Genomic DNA, 19,625 nt, shown 5'->3' with positions numbered 1-19,625 from the left:
CAAGGCCATGAAGATTTATACCTATGTTTTCTTGTGAGAATTTTATAGTTTTAGCTCTTACATTTAGGGCTTTGATCCATTTTGAGTTAATTTTTATACATTATGTGATATCCATATCTTTTTATAGATGCAGACTAAATAATTATTTTTTCTTTTTTTGCGCTACGCGGGCCTCTCACTGCTGTGGCCTCTCCCGTCGCGGAGCACAGGCTCCGGACGCGCAGGCTCAGTGGCCATGGCTCACGGGCCCAGCCACTCCGCGGCATGTGGGACCTTCCCGGACCGGGGCATGAACCCATGTCCCCTGCATCGGCAGGCGGACTCTCAACCACTGCGCCACCAGGGAAGCCCAGCAGACTAAATAATTTTGAGTTGAATATACGATGACTGTAATTTAGAACACTTCAGAAAAAAACAGATGAAGCAAATATAGCAAAATTGTGACAGCTGCCAAATCTAGGTGATCGGTTTATGGATGTTCATTTTACTCTCCTCTCTGTTTAAAAAATATTTTTCTTTAAATAATAGAAAGTAAAAGATATAGAAATAAAAATCGGAAAAATACTTGATTATGAGTGAAAATGCCACTACTTGAAGAATAAACTTGCATCCACTTTAACTTAAATTATTTATAAACATTAGCATTTTATAATTAGCTGTAAAGTGTCAGACTCCTAATAAAAACACCTGATAGAATGGATGCATCAGGGTGTCTTGGCATTGCTCTTAGGAACCAGTGTTCTAGAGCTTCTCACTCTAATATGGCAACTGCCAGTCACATGCGGATGTTGAACACTTGAACTATGGTAAATCTAAACTGAGATGCGCTGTAGGTGTAAAGTATACATCGTACTTCAAACACTTGGTATGAAAAAACTGGAAAATATCTAATGAATAATTTTAATATTCATTACAAGTAGGAGTAATAATGTTTGGGGATATATTAGGTTAAAGTGTATTATTAAGATAACTTCAGTGGTTTCTTTTTACTCTTTTTAAATATGGCTACTAAACATGTAAATTACATACATGGCTTGTATTACATTTCTTTTGGACAGCACTGTTCCAGAGAACAAAGGGCTGAGCTAGAAGGTCTGCATTCTAATCCCCTTATTGCCTTTTACTAGCCATGTGACTTCGGGCCATTTCTTCCATTTCTCAGCCCTAGGATAGTTGAAAATAAATTCATTCAGAAAATATTTAGAGCTCTCACTATACAGAAAGAACCTGGCTAAGTGATGCGGGGAATACAAGATGTGAAACTGTTCACAAACTCAAATGAGTGCTTTCCCATTTCAGCCCTATCCATGAGTCAATGAAGACAGAAGTCAACAATGGAAATATCTTATCATTTTAATTTTCTCCACTAACATTTTATCTTAAAGTAATGAATATTTTATAATATGTTCATGGTCTAAGATTTTATGTACACGTAGTAGATGTTCTTTTCATCCTCTGGGTCTTGAGTCTTTGAACGTGTGTTCCATTTTCTTGGGGGCTTCCTCAACTCCACGTTCTGTCCAAGAAGTCAGTGCACTGGGGTAGACAGCTGGTGGACTGGTGGACCTAATATTCATGCCCTTATGTTGTCCCATACCACTTTGACGCTGGTCTTGGCCATGTGACTTGCTTTGGCCAATGGGACATTAGCAAACAGGATAAAAGCAGAGGCTGGATAAGCTCTTGCTCATTGAGGCTTATCTTCTTAGAACCCTCTTTCTTGGAACCCTGCAGCCATGCTGTGAGGAAGCCCAAGCAGCTCTAAGGAAAGGCTCATATGGAGGAAGAAAGGGACAGTGGTTTGTTCAGACAAGTGGTTCTTAACCTGGGGTGATTTTACTCCTTAGGGGACATTTAGCAATGTCTGGAGACACTTCTGGTTGTCACAACTGGTGGGGAGGTGCTACTGGTAGAGGCCAGGAATGCTGCTAAACATCCTACAAGGAACAGGACAGGGCCCACAACAAAGAATTACCCAGCCCAAATGTCAGTAGTGCCGAGGCTGAGAGACCCGCTCTAGACCAAGGTCCCCACAACCTGGATGCTATGGATCAAGGATAAAGGGGCTTGGGAGAGAAAGTGTTCACACTTAAATAAAGATCAGCTTTCTGGACAGTCTGCTACTCACGGTGATTTTAGATGACTCTCATCCATCCCAGTGGGACATTTCCCCTGTTTACCCTCAGCATTTAAGCATAGTAACTCATCAAAGTGTTGTACCAACAACCATTTTATTAGTTGCCCCAACCCAGATATTGCTTCTCCCTGGTAGTATTGAAGTCATGGTTTGTGACAATTCAATCATAGCTTCCAAGTGCCCGACCATAAACAGACTTGGAGGACAGGGGCTTTAACTTCTGTTTTTTTTTTTTTGCGGTACGCAGGCCTCTCACTGTTGTGGCCTCTCCCATTGCGGAGCACAGGCTCCGGACGCGCAGGCTCAACGGCCATGGCTCACGGGCCCAGCCGCTCTGCGGCACGTGGGATCTTCCCGGACTGGGGCACGAACCCGTGTCCCCTGCATCAGCAGGCGGACTCTCAACCACTGCGCCACCAGGGAAGCCCACTTCTACTGTTTTATAGAGTCCGTCCGTTTTGTTATCAAAGAACTGCAGCCCCACCATGCCAACAAGAAGCCACTTTCCCTCTGAGAAGAATGTGTATATATTTTGTCTATGAGAGAAATTTTAAGGACATAAAAATTATAGTAATACTGTTGGTAGTAAATTTTATTAGGAGAATTTAAAATAATTACATTGGCAGACTCATTCAATAAAAATTTTAAACATGTCTGAGTATGAGTATAAATCTCATTGCTATGGTAATTATCCATAGAATACATAGATAAGAAGGCATTGCAAGAAGGGTTTTTCCCCCCCAAATTAATAGAGCACATATACATCTCCCGGCGGAATGAAAAAGGGGCAGAGGTGCTGCCATAACTAACGCTTTGGACAGTTTTTTGGTAAGCAGGCAGATGCAGGAGTTTAAAAGAAACACGTGATGTGCTAGGCAGTCTGATTTGCAAAGTACATGGACCCAGATGAAAAATTCCAATGATATGAATAATCCCAACAATCCCCCAAATCCCCAAAATATGAAGTCAGATTAGAGCAGGCTACAACCCACCTGCGAGTGGCCTTGTCTTGTTGATGGAGAGCCAATTCTTGGCAACATTAGGTAAAACCCAGCCATTTATCCAACCTGTTTAATCTGTTTTCATTGAGGAACGTTAAACTGTGACCAGCATCATCAACGTGCGAGCCCTCCAAGCCCATGGAACACATTCCCTTCCCCAACATTTGGTTTGTGCCCAGAGGTTGGTTTGGGAGTGTATTTGCTTCTTGAGAAAGACTTTTTGCTCCTGTCTGCAGGGAGAGAAGGGAAGGCGGGGCCTCCAGGGACGTGGAGGGCTTCGCCTGGGGGCCACCGGGGCGGACTGCGATCCTGGGGTCAGGCCTTTGAGAAAGCGACAGGCAGGAGGTTGTGAAAGCTGGCACGAGGACCACCACATCTACCTAAAAATGAGGAATCTGGAGGGGCCTTTGTTCGATCGCACATCACATCGAGAGCAACCTTGCCCCCTCCACCTGGGGTCAGGGCTCAGATGGTCACTGGCGCTGTGAATTTTTCAAGAACCCTGGACAGTTCTTTTCTTTGACTAAGGACTGGATGGTAAATAATTTAGGCTTTGAGGGCCAAGAGGCAAAATGGAGAGGATATTATGTAGGTACTTATATAACAAGAGAGAAAAAAATTCACAATGTTTTTATTGATGAAATTCAAACTGTAATAATAGAGTACAATTTTTTGCAGTACACACCCACTAATGAGAGGAAAGGAGTTCCTTTCTGAAGGGGATAATGTGTCTCTTAATTGGGGTTCAATGGTATTGTAGCTATTATCACATACATACACAAATGTTCAAGTGTAAAATAATGCTTAGCTCTCTCGTACAAACAGGCGGCATGTGGATCTGGCCTGCAGGCCAGCTTGCAGACCCCTGTGATCTGCACCAGTGATCTGCAGTGGGTTTGGGGGTATTCCAGGTTGGGGGTCGCTCCTGGTTGCGAGGCACCTTCATCGCCCCTCCCTCACCCTCCCTCTGTGCCCAGTTAACCTGGTTCATTGACTCTCCCCCGCGAAGCAGGACAGAAATGTCAAGATTAGGGCCTGGAGCTCTCCCACGGAGCCAGGCCCTCCAGGGTTTCTCATCCTACAGCCCTCGGTGTGTAGCAGCCCTCGGTGTGTAGCAGCCCACGCCTCGCAGCACCCGCCTCGCAGCACCCTCGGGCTCTTCCTCCAATCCTCCCCCCCCCTCGCTCCTCCAGCTACTCCTCCCGCCCCCATCCTCTCCAACACCCATTCCCCTCCCGCCCCCCTTCCTCCCTTTCCCTTCCAGCTCCTCCTCCCCCGCCCCGCTCCCCCAGTTCCGCCTCCTGCAGCTCCTCCTCCGGGGCCTGTTGCAGCACTTTCCCACTCCACCTCCGCCTCCAGCTCCTCCTCCCTCAGCTCCGCCCCTCCAGCTCCTCCTACCTGGCCCGCGGCTGCGTCTTCCTGCTCTTCGCACCCCGCAGCGCCTCCTCCTTCAGCTCCGCCCCTCCAGCTCCTCCTACCCGGCCCGCGGCTGCGTCTTCCCGCTCTTCCCACCCCGCAGCGCCTCCTCCTTCAGCTCCGCCCCTCCAGCTCCTCCTACCCGGCCCGCGGCTGCGTCTTCCCGCTCTTCCCACCCCGCAGCGCCTCCTCCCTCAGCTCCGCCCCTCCAGCTCCTCCTACCCGGCCCGCGGCTGCGTCTTCCCGCTCTTCCCACCCCGCAGTGCCTCCTCCCTCAGCTCCGCCCCTCCAGCTCCTCCTACCCGGCCCGCGGCTGCGTCTTCCCGCTCTTCCCACCCCCGCAGCGCCTCCTCCCTCAGCTCCGCCCCTCCAGCTCCTCCTACCCGGCCCGCGGCTGCGTCTTCCCGCTCTTCCCACCCCGCAGCGCCTCCTCCCTCAGCTCCGCCCCTCCAGCTCCTCCTACCCGGCCCGCGGCTGCGTCTTCCCGCTCTTCCCACCCCCGCAGCGCCTCCTCCCTCAGCTCCGCCCCTCCAGCTCCTCCTACCCGGCCCGCGGCTGCGTCTTCCTGCTCTTCCCACCCCGCAGCGCCTCCTCCCTCAGCTCCGCCCCTCCAGCTCCTCCTACCCGGCCCGCAGGGGCATCTTCCTGCTCTTCCCACCCCCGCAGCGCCTCCTCCCTCAGCTCCGCTCCTCCAGCTCCTCCTACCCGGCCCGCGGCTGCGTCTTCCTGCTCTTCCCACCCCGCAGCTCCTCCTCCCTCAGCTCTGCCCCTCCAGCTCCGCCTCCGGGACCCGCGGCTGCGCTTTCCCACTCTTCCCACCCCGCAGCTCCTCCTCCCTCAGCTCCACCGCCTCCAGCTCCTCCTCCCGCAGTCCCGTCCCTCCCGCTCCCCCTCTCCCAGCTCCGCCCCTCCAGCTCCGCCCCCTCCAGCTCCTCTTAGCTCCGCTCCTGCCGGTGTCTGCCAGTCGCGCTTTCCAGCTCTCGCCACAGGGTTCCGTGTTACCGCCGCCTCCGCCGCCCCGCGCCGCTTGGAGTCCCGCGCCTGACCATGCCCAACATCGTGCTCTTCAGCGGCAGCTCGCACCAGGACCTGTCTCAGCGCGTGGCCGACCGGCTGGGCCTGGAGCTGGGCAAGGTGGTCACCAAGAAGTTCAGCAACCAGGAGACCAGGTGGGGGCCGGGCCGGTGAGGGCGCTGGGCGCGCGGCTGCGGTGCCGGGCCGGCGCCGGCGCTTACCTGGGACCCCCTCCGCGGCTGCCCGCTTCGCCTTCCGGGGCGGGACGGCCACTACGCGGCCTCCGCGCCACCGCCGCGGCGTCCGGGAGAAGCCGAAGAGGGCGGCCCCAGCCCGGAAGAGCGACCTCCGGGCCGTCACAGGGCACGGGAGGAGGTGGGCGCAGCTGGCGGGAACCGCGGGGCACGCGGGGAGGGACGGCCCGGGGCGAGCGCGTTCCTGCCTGGCCGATCCCAAACCCCGTGCGCGCGAGGGAACGTCCCGCCCACGTCCCCAGCCCCGGCTGCGCGCTGGATTCGCCTGGGGCCGTTGAAAGTGCCTCTTACCCGCCCTGCCCCAGAGATTCCGGTCCGAGGGCTGCGGGGTCGGCTTTTTAAAAGCTCCCAGGTGACAGTCCTGAGCTGCCAGAGTGCAGACTTCTGAGTTCTCCAGAGGCTGTGGTCCTGCAAAGGGTTTAAAGAACCTGAGAACTCCAGGGCTCACGTGCTGGGATCCCCTGTGCTAACTTTTCTGCTTCAGAGATGATGGACTTTTTCTTTTCAGCTTCTTCGTCTTCCTGGGACTCTGCTGTGTCCCGCAGCAAGGCCATGGCTTGAATGTAAGTGCTGCCCATGTCTCAGGTCCACAGGAAGCGGTCGCCTCTGTTCAGTGAAGTCAGGCTGGTGGCCCCCTCGGAAGCCGGACCAGCAGCTCCTTTTTTTCCACTTTCCTGAGTCCACGCAGCTCTTGACTAATTTCAAGTTGGTCCCATTTCTCCCCCCACTTAAATATCTTCCACTGTACTCACTTACTGATCTTTTTTTTTTTTTAAGTTACCGATCGTTTTGATACCTTTGGCAAAGATTCAGTTCAGGCAACATTTCCAACAAGCGGTGCTGGAACAATTGTTGGCAGCTGCAAAAAAACCCGAAAAAGTCCATCCATACTTCCCACCATTTCAAAAATGAACTTGAAATGGATCGCAGGCCTAAATGTAAAACCTAGAACTAGAAATTTCTAGGAGAAAACATCGGAGGAGAATCTTGATGCCCTTGAGGTGGGCAAAGATTGCTTAGATACCGAGGGGTTATTATTATTACATGGAGAGAAGGTGGAGGTTGCTGTTTTCAGCTTGTTAGGATATGGGAAACCCTTATTCCAGGTGGGAAATCACCACTGCACAACCCTGATGATAATATAAGTGAAGAAACATTTGTGAATGAGTATCAGGTGGTGTTACTGCACGAGTCCTTCAGCTAAAGAACTCCACTTGGCAGAGTTGTATCCAGAGGTCTCGGAGGAAGTCCAGGGCTCTGGAGAAGGGTAGTGTATTTATGTTTGAATGCCACAATATCTGGCAGTCCTGTTCAAGTTGCAGTAGCTTTCAGAAGAACGGGATGATAGTTTGTCTCCTGGCGGCGGTGTCATATAAGTCAAGGAAAAATTTTTATTTGGTTTTGAGTATTTTATAACTACCACTCGTTAGTTAGAAATCATGAGGTGTCAGAAACCACTCAGCCTGGAGTCTGGGAATTGCTATATAGTTACATTTTATGTTTTTAATATCTAGACTATAAAAGGTTAACTTCCTGACTTTTTCTCTTTCCCATGAACTGTCTAGGCCCAGAGGTTGATTCCTTTATAAAGAGGACTCCCTGTATCAGATACTGCACTAGTGATCCGGTTTTTACCGTATGGTCCTAGAGGTGAGAAGCAGAAGGGCAAAAGGAAGAGATAATTGATACAATTCATGTCCAGGGGCCCCTTCCTGAACCTCTCCCTGAACCAAGACGAGAAATCTGGTGTGGCGCCTGGTCCTCAACTCCTCCCATTACCCATTTTAAAAACACTAATTGGACACAGAGCCTCATGATTTTACCTTCTCATCTCTAAATTATTTAGGCCCTGCAGGGAGACGTTCGCTCCAGCTTTACAGTTGACCACTGAAGTGCCACAGTGATGTCCTAGGACAGCACTGATAATGGTGTCTGAAAGTCTATTTTAACCCATTATGTTGGTCAGTTAACATGCCCAGAGCAGCTAGCTGGATCCTGAGACCCAAAGTTCTGGTTATCTGTTGTGTAACAAGTCACCCCAGAGCTCAACGGCTTGAAACTAATTGTTTATTTGACTCTCAGACCTGCAGTTTGGACAGGGCTCAGCAAGGAAGGCTTGTTTCTGTCCTGTGTGGTGGCATCTGGGGCTGGAGGGTCCACTTCTAAGCTGGCTCACTCACATGGCTGGTAAGTTGGCACTAGCTTTGGCCTGAGAGCTTGGTTAGGAACCTCAGCATCTCTCCCCACAGGGCTGCTGGAGCTTCCTTATTAGAGCGTGGAAACTGGGGTCCAAGCACAAGGATTCCAAAACACAGGAAGTGGCAGCTCCCAGTCTATTAAGGCCTGGGCCCCAAAGTCAGTGCATCGTCACTTCTGTCGCACTGTGTTGTCAAGCACGGAGTCCTCCCAGATCCGGGGGAAGAGGCCATAGACTGCACTTCTTGATGGGAAAAGTGTTAGTCTGTGGCCGTCTTTTAATTACCACACCCATTCGTTGGTGGCTCAGATAAACTCATCAGCCTTCTTATTTCAGGGTCAGTAAAGAGCAGTGGATGCTGCCTCCTGGCCACAGTGTTTAAAAGACCTAGAGTAAAAAAAAAAAAAAAAAAAAGACCTAGAGTAAAGATCAGTCGTGACCATCTTTATGAGTAGACGCAGGAATAGCTTTGGGGAAAAGTTGCCATGGTGACTGTATGTATTTTCTGTCTTCCCCTGGACTGCTAGTCATATGGGGATTGAGGTTCCTTAGAAAAACTAGGCCAGAGAAGCTGAAATTCGGGGATTAAACAGTCATAACACCAGGAGTTGTTGGCAAACCTTTTCTGTAAGGGGCCAGACAACATTTTAGCCTTCGTGGACCCATGGTGGCTCTGCTGCTGTTACGTCTTACAGTTCTGCAGGTTAGAAGTGCATCGTGGGTCAGTGTTCCTTTCTGGAGGCTCTAGGGGAGAATCCATTACCTGCTTTCCCAGCTCTCAGGGGCTGCCTACTTTGCTTGGCTCTTGACCCGTTCTTCCATCTTCGGGACCAGCCACATAGCACGTCTCTGACCCTACGTCAGTCCTCACATCTCTTTCTCTGACCTCTTTTCTCTCCCTCTACCATTTTTAAGGACCCTTGTAATCACACTGGGCCAACTAGAATAATCAAGGGTAATCTCCCTGTTTTACGGTCACCTGACTAGTAGCCTTAATTCCATCTGCCACCTTGCTTCCCCTTTGCCCTATAAACGAACATATATATTCAAAGGTCCTGGGGATTAGGACATAGACGTCTTTGGGAGGCCATTATTCTGCCCACCCCATTCTCAGCTCACAGGCTATTATTGACCCCTGAGCTTTATGATACTGTGATTTCCAGATTGACTTCACCTCGCAGTTGATGTGATGTTCACGAAGGAATTACATGTAGCTCCTTAGTACTCGAGCTCGGAGGGAGTATGTAGAATTCGGTCTGTCACATGCTCATCCCGAGGTTGGCATCATACTCTTTCCATCCGTGGCAGAGCACATGCGAGGTTAAGACCCACTGTTATCAAAACTCATTTTCAGATCCTGTCAACTTGAAAAATGGCATTTTTGTCTTCTAATTATTCTGTTTAAAGTGGAGTAGAAGCTTCTGTTGATTCAGATAGACTGCTATATGGTATTCGAAATGCCATTTGTGTTTACATTTTCTTTAGAAATAATTAGCTCTTTTAATAAAACAATACCATTGGGTATAATGGGTTTCTGATTGCAAGAGGCGGGATACAGGTAACTGTGTATGTATGCCAGTGTTGTGCTGACTCGTTCTCTTGTTGAACCCCCAGAATCCTGTACCTGAAATACAGAAGCTTTCTGGTAGGCAATTTTCAAAGACTTTAGCTCCTATTTGCTTTCTCAAGAAGCTACTGGAGGATGCCCATCAGTAAAACAAGGAAGTGCACCAAGAAAGGGTACAGAAAGTGGGAAATCGAGGGCAGGAAAGGGGTGGAAGCAATCCCCAGGAGACAGCTGTGCACAGCTGGAAAGAGAAGGCAGCTCAGGGAGAGACTCGGGCAGGCCGAGGAATGGAGATCACGCTCGAGGCCTTTGACGTTGACATTGTGGGATTTAGTTTGTTAGCCAACTGTTGAGGCTGCCATTTGTATGCAGTACTCGGAAAACTTAGTAGTTGAAGAGGTTGGATAATTTCCTCCAGGGTAAACAGACCCCCAAAAGTTGTGCATAGAAGGGCAATACGAACTTGGTTTTCAGTTTACTGAATGACTCAGCTCTGAATGGCACTGACACAGTTAAAATTGTAGCTCTCAGATTTAGTTGGAAAATGCTGATCGATGTGAGGAAGATGGCAAGATGAGATGGGAAGGCTGCACACGGGTGCGGGCGACGGGATGGGGAGGAGATAGGGGTCAACACGTGATGCCTAGGATGAAAAATCCAGATGAACGGGCTTCCCTGGTGGCGCAGTGGTTGAGAGTCCGCCTGCCGATGCAGGGGACATGCGTTCGTGCGCCGGTCCGGGAAGATCCCACATGCCGCAGGGCGGCTGGGCCTGTGAGCCATGGCCGCTGAGCCTGCGCGTCCGGAGCCTGTGCTCCGCAACGGGAGAGGCCACCGCAGTGAGAAGCCCGTTTACCGCCAAAAAAAAAAAAAAAAAATCCAGATGAAGCAATACAAACGTAAGGGAGGGACTTTGAAAATAAATATCTAAAGACCATGTCAAGAGTTGAAATTGGCTGCCTCTGTGCTGTTTATTTGTTTTAAGCCTTACAGAACGGATTGGAGTTTTTTAAGCAATGTGTTATGTGTAACGTTAACGAAAGTGAAAAACTAAAATACAGTATTGAGCCAAAAAGAGTTAATGTAATAGGCCTGAGACAATTTCTGAAGAGCATATGGGATCCCCTCATATATGAAAAAGGTCCCTTTGCAAGGTGGCCCTTGGCTGGCTTCTGGGAGCTTAGCTTTCGTGAAGTTTCCCGCCACTCCCTGTGGGAATAGCTCACTGCTGAACAGCGTAAACCACGTGGTTAACACCGAGTCCCTGGCCCCCCGTAAAACCCCAGGCACTGAGTCTCTAATGAGCTTCCCCGGGAGACAGTGCTTCACGTGTGTTGTCACAGCTCGTTGCCGGGGGAATTCACACGTCCTCTGTGACTCCACGAGGGTAAGGACTCTTGGAAGCTTGTGCCTGGTCTCCCCAGACCTCGCCCGCGTGACTTTTCCCTTTGCTGATTTTGTTCTGTCTCCTGTCAGTGGAAGAAGTCATACCCTCGAGGACCACTGCCTGCCAAGTCCTAGGGAATCACAACCCTGGGGATGGTCACAGGGATGCTTTCCTATTAATGGGTGGCATGTTTCTTCCCCTAGCGTCGAGATTGGCGAAAGTGTGAGGGGAGAAGATGTGTACATCATCCAGAGTGGCTGCGGAGAAATCAACGACAACCTGATGGAACTCCTCATCATGATCAACGCCTGCAAGATCGCGTCATCCTCCAGGGTGACGGCCGTGATCCCGTGCTTCCCCTACGCCCGCCAAGACAAAAAGGACAAGGTATGGGGGCGGGGCTCCTGTTGGAGGAACCTGCTCTGCCTTAACGGCTACATTGATTTTCTCACTTTGTACCTCTGAATCCCTGGGAAATGCCTGCTCTCTCCTGTCAGGATGGAGTAAATATGCCTTCTCTGGTTGGCTCTACCAAAGGTTTGTCTTTGGACCAGCCATCACGTTAATATTTGTACATATAGAAACAGATAAAGTGTATTTTTGCAGGTATGAAAATACCATTGTTATAATATAAAATTATTATACTTTACATATAATGAAAGTGGATGAAATTATTGTGTACCTTTGTGGTGGTGAATAGAACTAAAGACACACACACACACACACACACACACACACACACACACACACACACACACACACACACACACACACACACACACACACACAGTATAAAACACTGGGGGAAGTCCTGAGCAGACCACTGGGTTGTATCCATGTCGGGATCCCAGTTGTGATATCCTACCTTAGTTTTGCAAGATGTTACCGTGAGAAACTGAGGCAAGGTTGCACCATCTCAGCATTGTTTCTTACAGCTGCATATGAGTCTACAGTTATCTCAAGATACCAAGTTTAATTTATACCATTATCTCTTTTTAACCTTGCAAGAGGAATGAAGTTAATATTGTTGAATTATTCTTTTTGTAACACTAGCACTGTAGAAAGCTTTGTGAGTTTCTAGAAAAACTGAAGAAGATACGGCCTCTGCCTTCAAGAAAAATCAGAGAAGTTGGAGTTGGAGGGGAACTTGAAAGGGGATTGTATTACTTTGCTGGGCCTGCGAAAACAAATGACCACAAACTGGGAGGCTTACTTAGAATGCCAGAAATGTCCTCTCTCTCGCAGTCCTGGAGGCCAGATGTCAGAGGTCACGCTGCCAGCAGGCTGCAGTCCCTCTGAAGACTCTGGCAGAGCCTTCTTTGCCTCTTCCTGTTTCTGCTGGCTCCTGGCATTCCTTGGCTTCTGGTAGCATCATGTCCATCTCTGCCTGTCTTCGCATGGCTGCCTTCCTGTGTCTCTGTGTGTCCTTTTGTCTTTTATAAAAGGACAGTTACTGGATTTAGGGCCCACCCTAATCCAGAATGAGCTCATCTGGATCTTCACCTTAGTTACATCTGCAAAGACCCGATTTCCACATGAAGTCACAGTCTGAGGTTCTGGGTGGACGTGAGTTTTGGGGATACCATTCAGGCCTCTATGGGGAGCAACTCTTAAGCTGTTGTCCGCCTTGTATTTTATGAATAGATGGTCGGTTCCGCGGGAATCCTTTCAGTTCCATATAACATAAATCCATAAAACATACATTTATGGACATTGAAATGTGAATTTCAGATAATTACCACATGCCATGAAACGTTGGGGTGTGTGTTGGGGGGGGGGCTGTGTGTGTGTCTGTCACTTTGTGACTTGCCTTTAGCTTGTGAGCAGCCCAAACCTGAGGTCCCACCTGCTCCTGTGAAGCATATGACCTCCCACTTGTCATTTATGGAGCTGCTTTTATTCTAAACTTGATTTGCAAGTTTTATGTGTGTTTCAGTTTATTTCTTGTGTCGCATCAGTGTAGTCTGTTGTCGTAGCTCTTCCTCCCATTTGGGTGTTTCTATGGGCTTGTTCAGCATCTTGGTTCTTGTCTGTGTCATAGAGAAGCTCATATCCGGCTACCATTTCTCTTCCATGTAACGGGGTTTAGTAAATTCTGTATTCTGTCATTTGTCATCAGATTTTCCTTTTTTTTCTAGTAGCTTTTGCACTTGGCATGAAGATATTTGATACATTGCTTCTTCTCTGGTAAATTACTCCTTTTATTATTACTTGGCCCGTTCCCACTGTGTAACGATTTGGAGCCCTAACTTGTTTTTTGGGGTTTTTTGTTTGGTTTTTTTCTTTTTTTTTTTTTAAACCCTAACTTTCTTTTTAACTGATAAAAATATTGAGACGCCTGCATTTTTTGTTTGCAAGTATTTGATTGGCAGTTACCTCTTGTTCCAATATTGTATTTTCAAACTTTGTTTCTTATGTTTAATCATAATGAAGTCTTTGTCGCATAGAGAAACTAGCATGGTCTGCATGGCTGGTGTCCTTCCGCCACACAGGGGATGTGACGGCACTCCTGGCCTCTGGCCTCTACTTGCCAGGATTGCCCTCTGTCACCATGCTGACGAAGAGCCCTCCAGAGCTCTTGAAGCCCCAGTGGGCTTAACTGTTCCCTGGAACCGTGTTGTTCAACTGTCTCTCGATCCATGTTCCTATTGTTGGACATTGAAATGGGTTTTCTTTTTTTTTTTGCGGTACGCGGGCCTCTCACCGTTGTGGCCTCTCTCGTTGCGGAGCACAGGCTCCAGACGCGCAGGCTCAGTGGCCATGGCTCACGGGTCCAGCTGCTCCGCGGCACGTGGGATCTTCCCGGACTGGGGCACGGGGCACGAACCCGTGTTCCCTGCATCGGCAGGCAGACTCTCAACCACTGCGCCACCAGGGAAGCCCGAGATGAGTTTTCTTTTGGGGGCCATTTTGAGTACCAGTTTCTTTCCTTCCTTTCACTGTTCCTTAGTCACTTTGCTGTAAGTGTGTTTCTTGGAAACAATATGGTAGCTGCTTTTCGTTTTTACTCCAATCAGTTCCACGACTTTCTGAACTTAACCGCTGATGGAAGAGATAAGATGTGGTCACCGTCAGCAACACAGAAGCAAGGCCATGATAGCAGTTGAGAGATGGCACCAGTAGCAGCAGAGGGAATCTGGAGTTCAGAAATGGTGCGCCTTATTGTTGGAGAAAGCTGATAGCAAAAAAGGAATCACAGAGGGCTGTGTTAGTTTCCAATTGCTGCTGTAGTAAATTACTGTAAGCTGGGTGGCTTCAAACAACAGAAATGGATTCTCTCATAGTTGTGGAGGCCAGAAGTTGAAAATCAAGGTGCGGCAGGGCCATGCTCCGTCTGGAGGCTCTAGGGAAGGATCCTTCCTGGCCTCTTCCAGCTGCTAGCAGCTGCCACGTTGCTTGGCTTGAGGCCGTATCCCTCTGACCTCCGCTTCCATCTTCACGTGGCTTCTCTTGCCTCTGTCGGATCTCCCTCTTTAAGGATACATACAGTAGCATCCAGGGCCCTCTGGGATAATCTCCCCATCTCAGAATCCTTAGTAAAACCACATCTGCAAAGGGCCTCTTTCGAAATAAAGTAACAGTCACACAGGCTCCAGGGGTTAGGACCTGATATCTTTGGGGCCACCATTCAGCCCACTCCAGGGGGCCTTGATAGGTCACTGATGTGTGAATAAGTGGGTATTTAGGGACAGTTCAAGCTTTGAGATAGTGTCATTATTACATCATTTATCATCTAAGTCAGGCTACTTGAGAGCTTGAAAGGGGATTCTGTGAATAATGATGCCAGGAAACAAGTGTTCACCCAGCTGTCCCAGGTGAGTTTGACTCTTGACCACCCTTTGTAGAGCCTGGCTCTTTGGGACTGACCTCGGAGGCGGCCAGGACATGTCGATTGTTCTGGCACCATCATTTCTGACCTATCTCTAGTCAAGCTGACTCGTGTTGCAGTAAGGAGAGAGACTGTTTCTCTCACCATGCTGCTCGAAAGGGAAATCTTTAATTTTATCTATCATTTGAGGCGTGCTTTTGGACTTTTTAAATTGCTGCTAATAACTTTTCTAACTATTCATTTCTTTCCCTAGACCAACTGGGCTGGCTTTGTATCAGGAAACTTTTGAAATGAGGGTAACAAAGGATTTAGTAAGCACCTTAGAGAAATGGCCTGAGCCTATATGTAATTCATGTACCAGCCAGGGCTAGTGATGAGGAAACCCAGGGTGATGGGGGAAAACACTTCTCCCCGCTTTTGGCTTCACTTAGGTAGGCTAAAGGCCACGTAGTGTTCGAATGTGATGGGAAGTCGTCGGCCACACTTGTTCTATGGGCTCAGAAAGAAATTCTCCTCCTCAGCCACTGGAGGAGCCCTGGGGAGCCCCACAGACTTGTCCTTTCCTTCCCATAGGACTGTACTGTCTATGGCATCTAAGACACAATGGGATTCTGCGCAGTCGATCTATTTAGAGTTACCTGCAAAGAAGGGCAGAAAAAGCTAGAGCCTTTTAACCAGATTCAAAGCTTGTTTCATTATTTTTAACCTCACTGCTTGTTTTTAAGCAAGTGCTGCACATCTGTCAAATTTTATTTTTGCTTTTATTTGTATGTGCAAGAAACCAGGGGCAAGTTCTGACAGTGAAGGAAAGGTTTCATGATGACACGTCAGCACAATGTAATACTAACATGGAAAAAGGATGACAATATAGTATTCATTGTAAAAAGTGTGGTGCAGAGTGGTCTGAGTTTTGGGGTAAGACTTTGGAGTCAAGTGGACTTGGGTTTGACCTTTAGTGCCATTACTTACTCTTGTTCCGTTGTGTCTTTAGTTTCCTCCTCTGGAAGTTAAGGATGGTATTTGGTACTATTTATAAAATGCTTGGCACACAAGTGGGCAGACTCTTTCCCAAAAGAACCAGGTGTCAGATTGTTGAGGCTTTGTGTACCACTGGGACTCTGTTGAAATCGCTCCACTTCACCATTTGGTGTGAAAACAGCCATATTTAATATGTAAACGAAGGGGTATGGCCGTGTTCCAATAAAACTTTATTTATGGACATTGAAATATGAATTTCATATACTTTTCAAATGTCACAAAATATTGCTTTTGATTGGTCTTCAACCACTTTAAAACCTAAAAACCATTCTTAGCTCACAGGTTGTGAAGAAACAGAGCATGGGCTGTCTTGGCCCATGGGCACCAGTCCCCTGACCTCTGCTATAGTGGGTGGTCAATAATTGCTAGTTTCCTTCCCTGCTAAAAACCGTATGATGTGGGCACAGCTGGAAATAATTACTTTTGAGGGGGTAGAAGACTTGGAGCTTTTTTTTCCCCCCCAAATTTTCAAGGTTATGTTCTATTTTCAATGATCAAATAGTTTCTTTTGATTTCTTAACTGGAAAAATTGAGGACAGTTGTGCTGACACAAATTTCTACAATCTTGTCAATTTTTAAAGCCTGCGAAGTTTACACTTTTTAGCGGGGCAGCAGCCGATACATTAAATAAAATCTGGACTCTCTGGAGAGTCTTTGTCGAGGTTGGTCTGGCTCACAAAAAAAAACCTTTACCCGTTTTTCATTAGTGGAGTCGAACGTTTTATTTTCGGTTGCTGTACCTTGACTACCTTTGTTGAAATGTCTTACAAATTTTTCTCTGTCTTGGCTATAAAGTCAGTTGAAACTTGTGGATCATTTTTCCTGCAAGATGCAGTTGGGGGTTGAGGCAAATTGCGAAAGATGGTCCAAAAACCAAATTTGAAAACAGAGTTTGAAGAAGGAGATCAGAAAGTATGAATTTAAAAATTACCCCTGTGCTTTGGCTCTCAGAAGTAAGAAATGCTCAACGCCATGGAGAGAACGCTATGGAGAGCAGAGGACTCTTTTCGTAGGTTATCAGCTTAGAGAAAGAGCCCCAAATTGATGAGCATTGTGAGTCAGATTCCCTGCTATCGATTTGTTCTTTTAATTATCTTGGAATTTTGTTAGACTCAATAATTCTCATAGTTAGTGAGGTGAATGACTAAGCCTCGGAAACTTGTTGTTACAGAGATCCTGTTATTAAATATTTATCGAAGAACTGTCGCATGCAAGATACAGAGCCGGGACTGCAGGTGATGTGGAAATCTCCAAAACCAATTCTTTGCCCTTGAGGGACGCGTAGTCTAGTTGTGAATTATGCATCCTACGTAAAATATCTTCTGATGTCAGTCTTTAAGCAGGCGGCATAAGGTGGTCCCATATGGTGGGGACCAAATGCTGTGTCCCTTTAGAAGGGACAGATCATTTCTCTCTAGATTTCTCGGAGTACCTTAAAGTTTGGAGATTGGAACCAGATCTGGAGGATCAAACATATTGGGTCTGCAGAGATGGGGGTGGAATAAGGGTAAGGTGGGTGTGCAGGTGTAGATGGCAAGGCTTAGAGTGTTCTCCGGAAGAGGGAGAGAGCGGGCCCAGTCCCCACTGCGGGGAGGACCCCTCCTGGAGGCGCAGGGATGGCGGTGGGGCAGACCAGGTCTTAGTAGCTAGAGCCGCGCTGGCGGGAGGGCTTTTTATCCCAAAGGCAACGTGGACCAGAGCAGGGGAGCTAACACGATGAAAACGTGACTTAGTTGAGCAGGTTGAACAATTTTTAAAAAATTAGAAAACTGTTTCCCCATAATCTCACTTTCTAGAAACATCTACTGGTAACATTTGGGCTGTTTCCTCTCATTCTTTCTTTGTGTGTGAAAAAATTGTGTGTGTGTGTGTGTGTGTGTGTGTGTGTGTGTGTGTATTATCATCAAGTAATAGGTTTCTTTTTTATAAAAGAATGGTGTTATTAGAGAAAATAAAAATAATCTGTTCACATTGTGATATAATTCCTGTGTGTTTTTACATGGATATACTGTGTGTGTGTGTGTGTGTGTGTGTCTGTGTATTTAACAGAGATCATTTGTTACTATTTTGAATGAAATCTTTTTTGTTTTCAGCTTTGAGATATAATTGACATGTGACATTGTAAGTTTGAATGAAATCTTCTATTAAGCTTACATTTCCTTTTCTGTGGTGTATAGGAATAACACTGTTTACAGCAAAATGCTGAACTCTTTCCCTAGGTCTAATCATGCCTCTATAGTCCCTTGGATTGTTTTGACGTGGACAGAGTTACTGTCCATCGTTTATGGTGTGGAACCTAAAGCTATGGAGAAGTTGGGTACCTTCAGAGAGGATACGGTGTCACGCTGCGTATGTTTCTCTGAATATCAAATTATCCATCACCTTAAGGTGTTCTTTCTTGGATATGGTTTTTGTCGAATTTGTAACAGCCTTCGCTCCCAGCTGTAGTGCAGAAACTTGTCTTTAGGGCTGGCCTTGGCCTTCAGGGCTCTGCAGGATGCGCCCCTGCCTCTCTCCCGGCATGCCCTCACATTCTGTCCTGGACCACTGCCTGTAGCCACACTAGGATTCGTTCCGTCCCTGGATATGCTCTCAGCCTCCATGACATCACATGGGCTGCTCTTGCTGCCACACTGGTCTCCCGCTTCTGCTGGCCTCGCCTTAAAAAGCACTTTCCTCAGAGGGGCCTCTGACAACCAGTGTCTTTTAACTTGATGTCCTTCATGCTCTTGTCTGTCTTTCTGTCTCTCTCCCGGGACCTATTATTCTGCACAGTTGTCACAATTGGAATTATATAAATTGTGATGTTACATGTATTTATGTTTAATTATTTGCTTCTTTGATATTTGTTTTCTATACCCAGTGTCAGGCACACTGTCTCACAGTAGTAGATGTAAATAATTAATATTTGGTGAATAAAACGGGATGAGTATCTTTTGCTATTATAACCTATAACTTTCTTTATTAATAATGAAATCATTTAAATTACTAAGTTTAAATTATTGAAGTATTAATTTTGAATTATTAATGTTAATTTTCTTCAAGTATAATAAAGCATCTGTGATTCCTCTTTCTTCTATAAATCTTAGTGGGAGAAATCTGGAGGTCTCCATCTCTCCCTTGTTATAAAATCCGTGCCTTTATATTTTAGAGTCGTGCTCCGATTTCGGCGAAACTCGTGGCCAATATGCTCTCGGTCGCTGGGGCGGATCACATCATCACCATGGACCTGCATGCCTCTCAGATCCAGGTTCCAGCATTCTCTTTGTTGTCCTTGGTTATGGTGGGGGCTTAGTGCAAGTGGTTAAATCCTAACGCCCTGTTAAGTTAAATAATTTTTGAAGGAGGTAACACTACGTGTGTTTTTAAGTTTGTATATGGCAACTCTTGGATTTTCATCTTTTTTACTGAACTTAGAAATATATTTAATGTTGATATCGCCTGTATCCAGCACCACCTTCCCTCTACTCACTTTTGGAGGAGCAGGAATGGCTTCTTGGTAGTAAACTCTATAATTCCATCTCCACTTCTGGAAAATAATTAGAATGGGAGAGTCGTAATGTAGGTTTTTTAAAACTCTTCATAACTTAGTTCCGTAATCTGGTAAACAGGCCAAATTACACTATGCATACTCTGTGATATAGTGAATGTTGACTTATTTGGCTTATAATAAGGTGTTTAAGAAACAGCAAATCTCTCACCCATTGATCTACAAAACCATTCTCTTATTCCTTAGGATAGAGCTGATCATAAGATAACAGACCATGTCCCCGTATTGAACTGAA

At 47.3% G+C, this 19,625-nt stretch overlaps 1 protein-coding gene across 3 annotated transcripts in view; it reads left to right on the top strand.

Annotated features, from left to right (window-relative positions):
* Positions 1–5,498: 5,498 nt before the first annotated feature.
* The window catches only part of PRPS2 (phosphoribosyl pyrophosphate synthetase 2), a 34,800-nt gene continuing 20,673 nt past the window's right edge, over positions 5,499–19,625 (top strand). For all 3 annotated transcript variants that reach the window (XR_016391416.1, XM_089904797.1, XM_022559824.3), the window contains exons 1-3: positions 5,499–5,723; positions 11,177–11,360; positions 18,992–19,090. Coding sequence is in view for 2 of the 3 variants with exons in the window: in XM_089904797.1 (XP_089760923.1) it covers positions 5,602–5,723; positions 11,177–11,360; positions 18,992–19,090 (405 nt within the window). In the remaining variant the exon portion in view is untranslated. The remainder of the gene's footprint in view (positions 5,724–11,176; positions 11,361–18,991; positions 19,091–19,625) is intronic.

The sequence above is a fragment of the Delphinapterus leucas genome, chromosome X, assembly GCF_059928025.1.
Source record: "Delphinapterus leucas isolate spDelLeu-1000000601 "Yukka" chromosome X, BTC_Dleu_Yukka2, whole genome shotgun sequence".
In the NCBI taxonomy this organism is placed as follows: Eukaryota; Metazoa; Chordata; class Mammalia; order Artiodactyla; family Monodontidae; genus Delphinapterus; species Delphinapterus leucas.
This window is presented reverse-complemented; position numbering and strand designations above follow the sequence as displayed.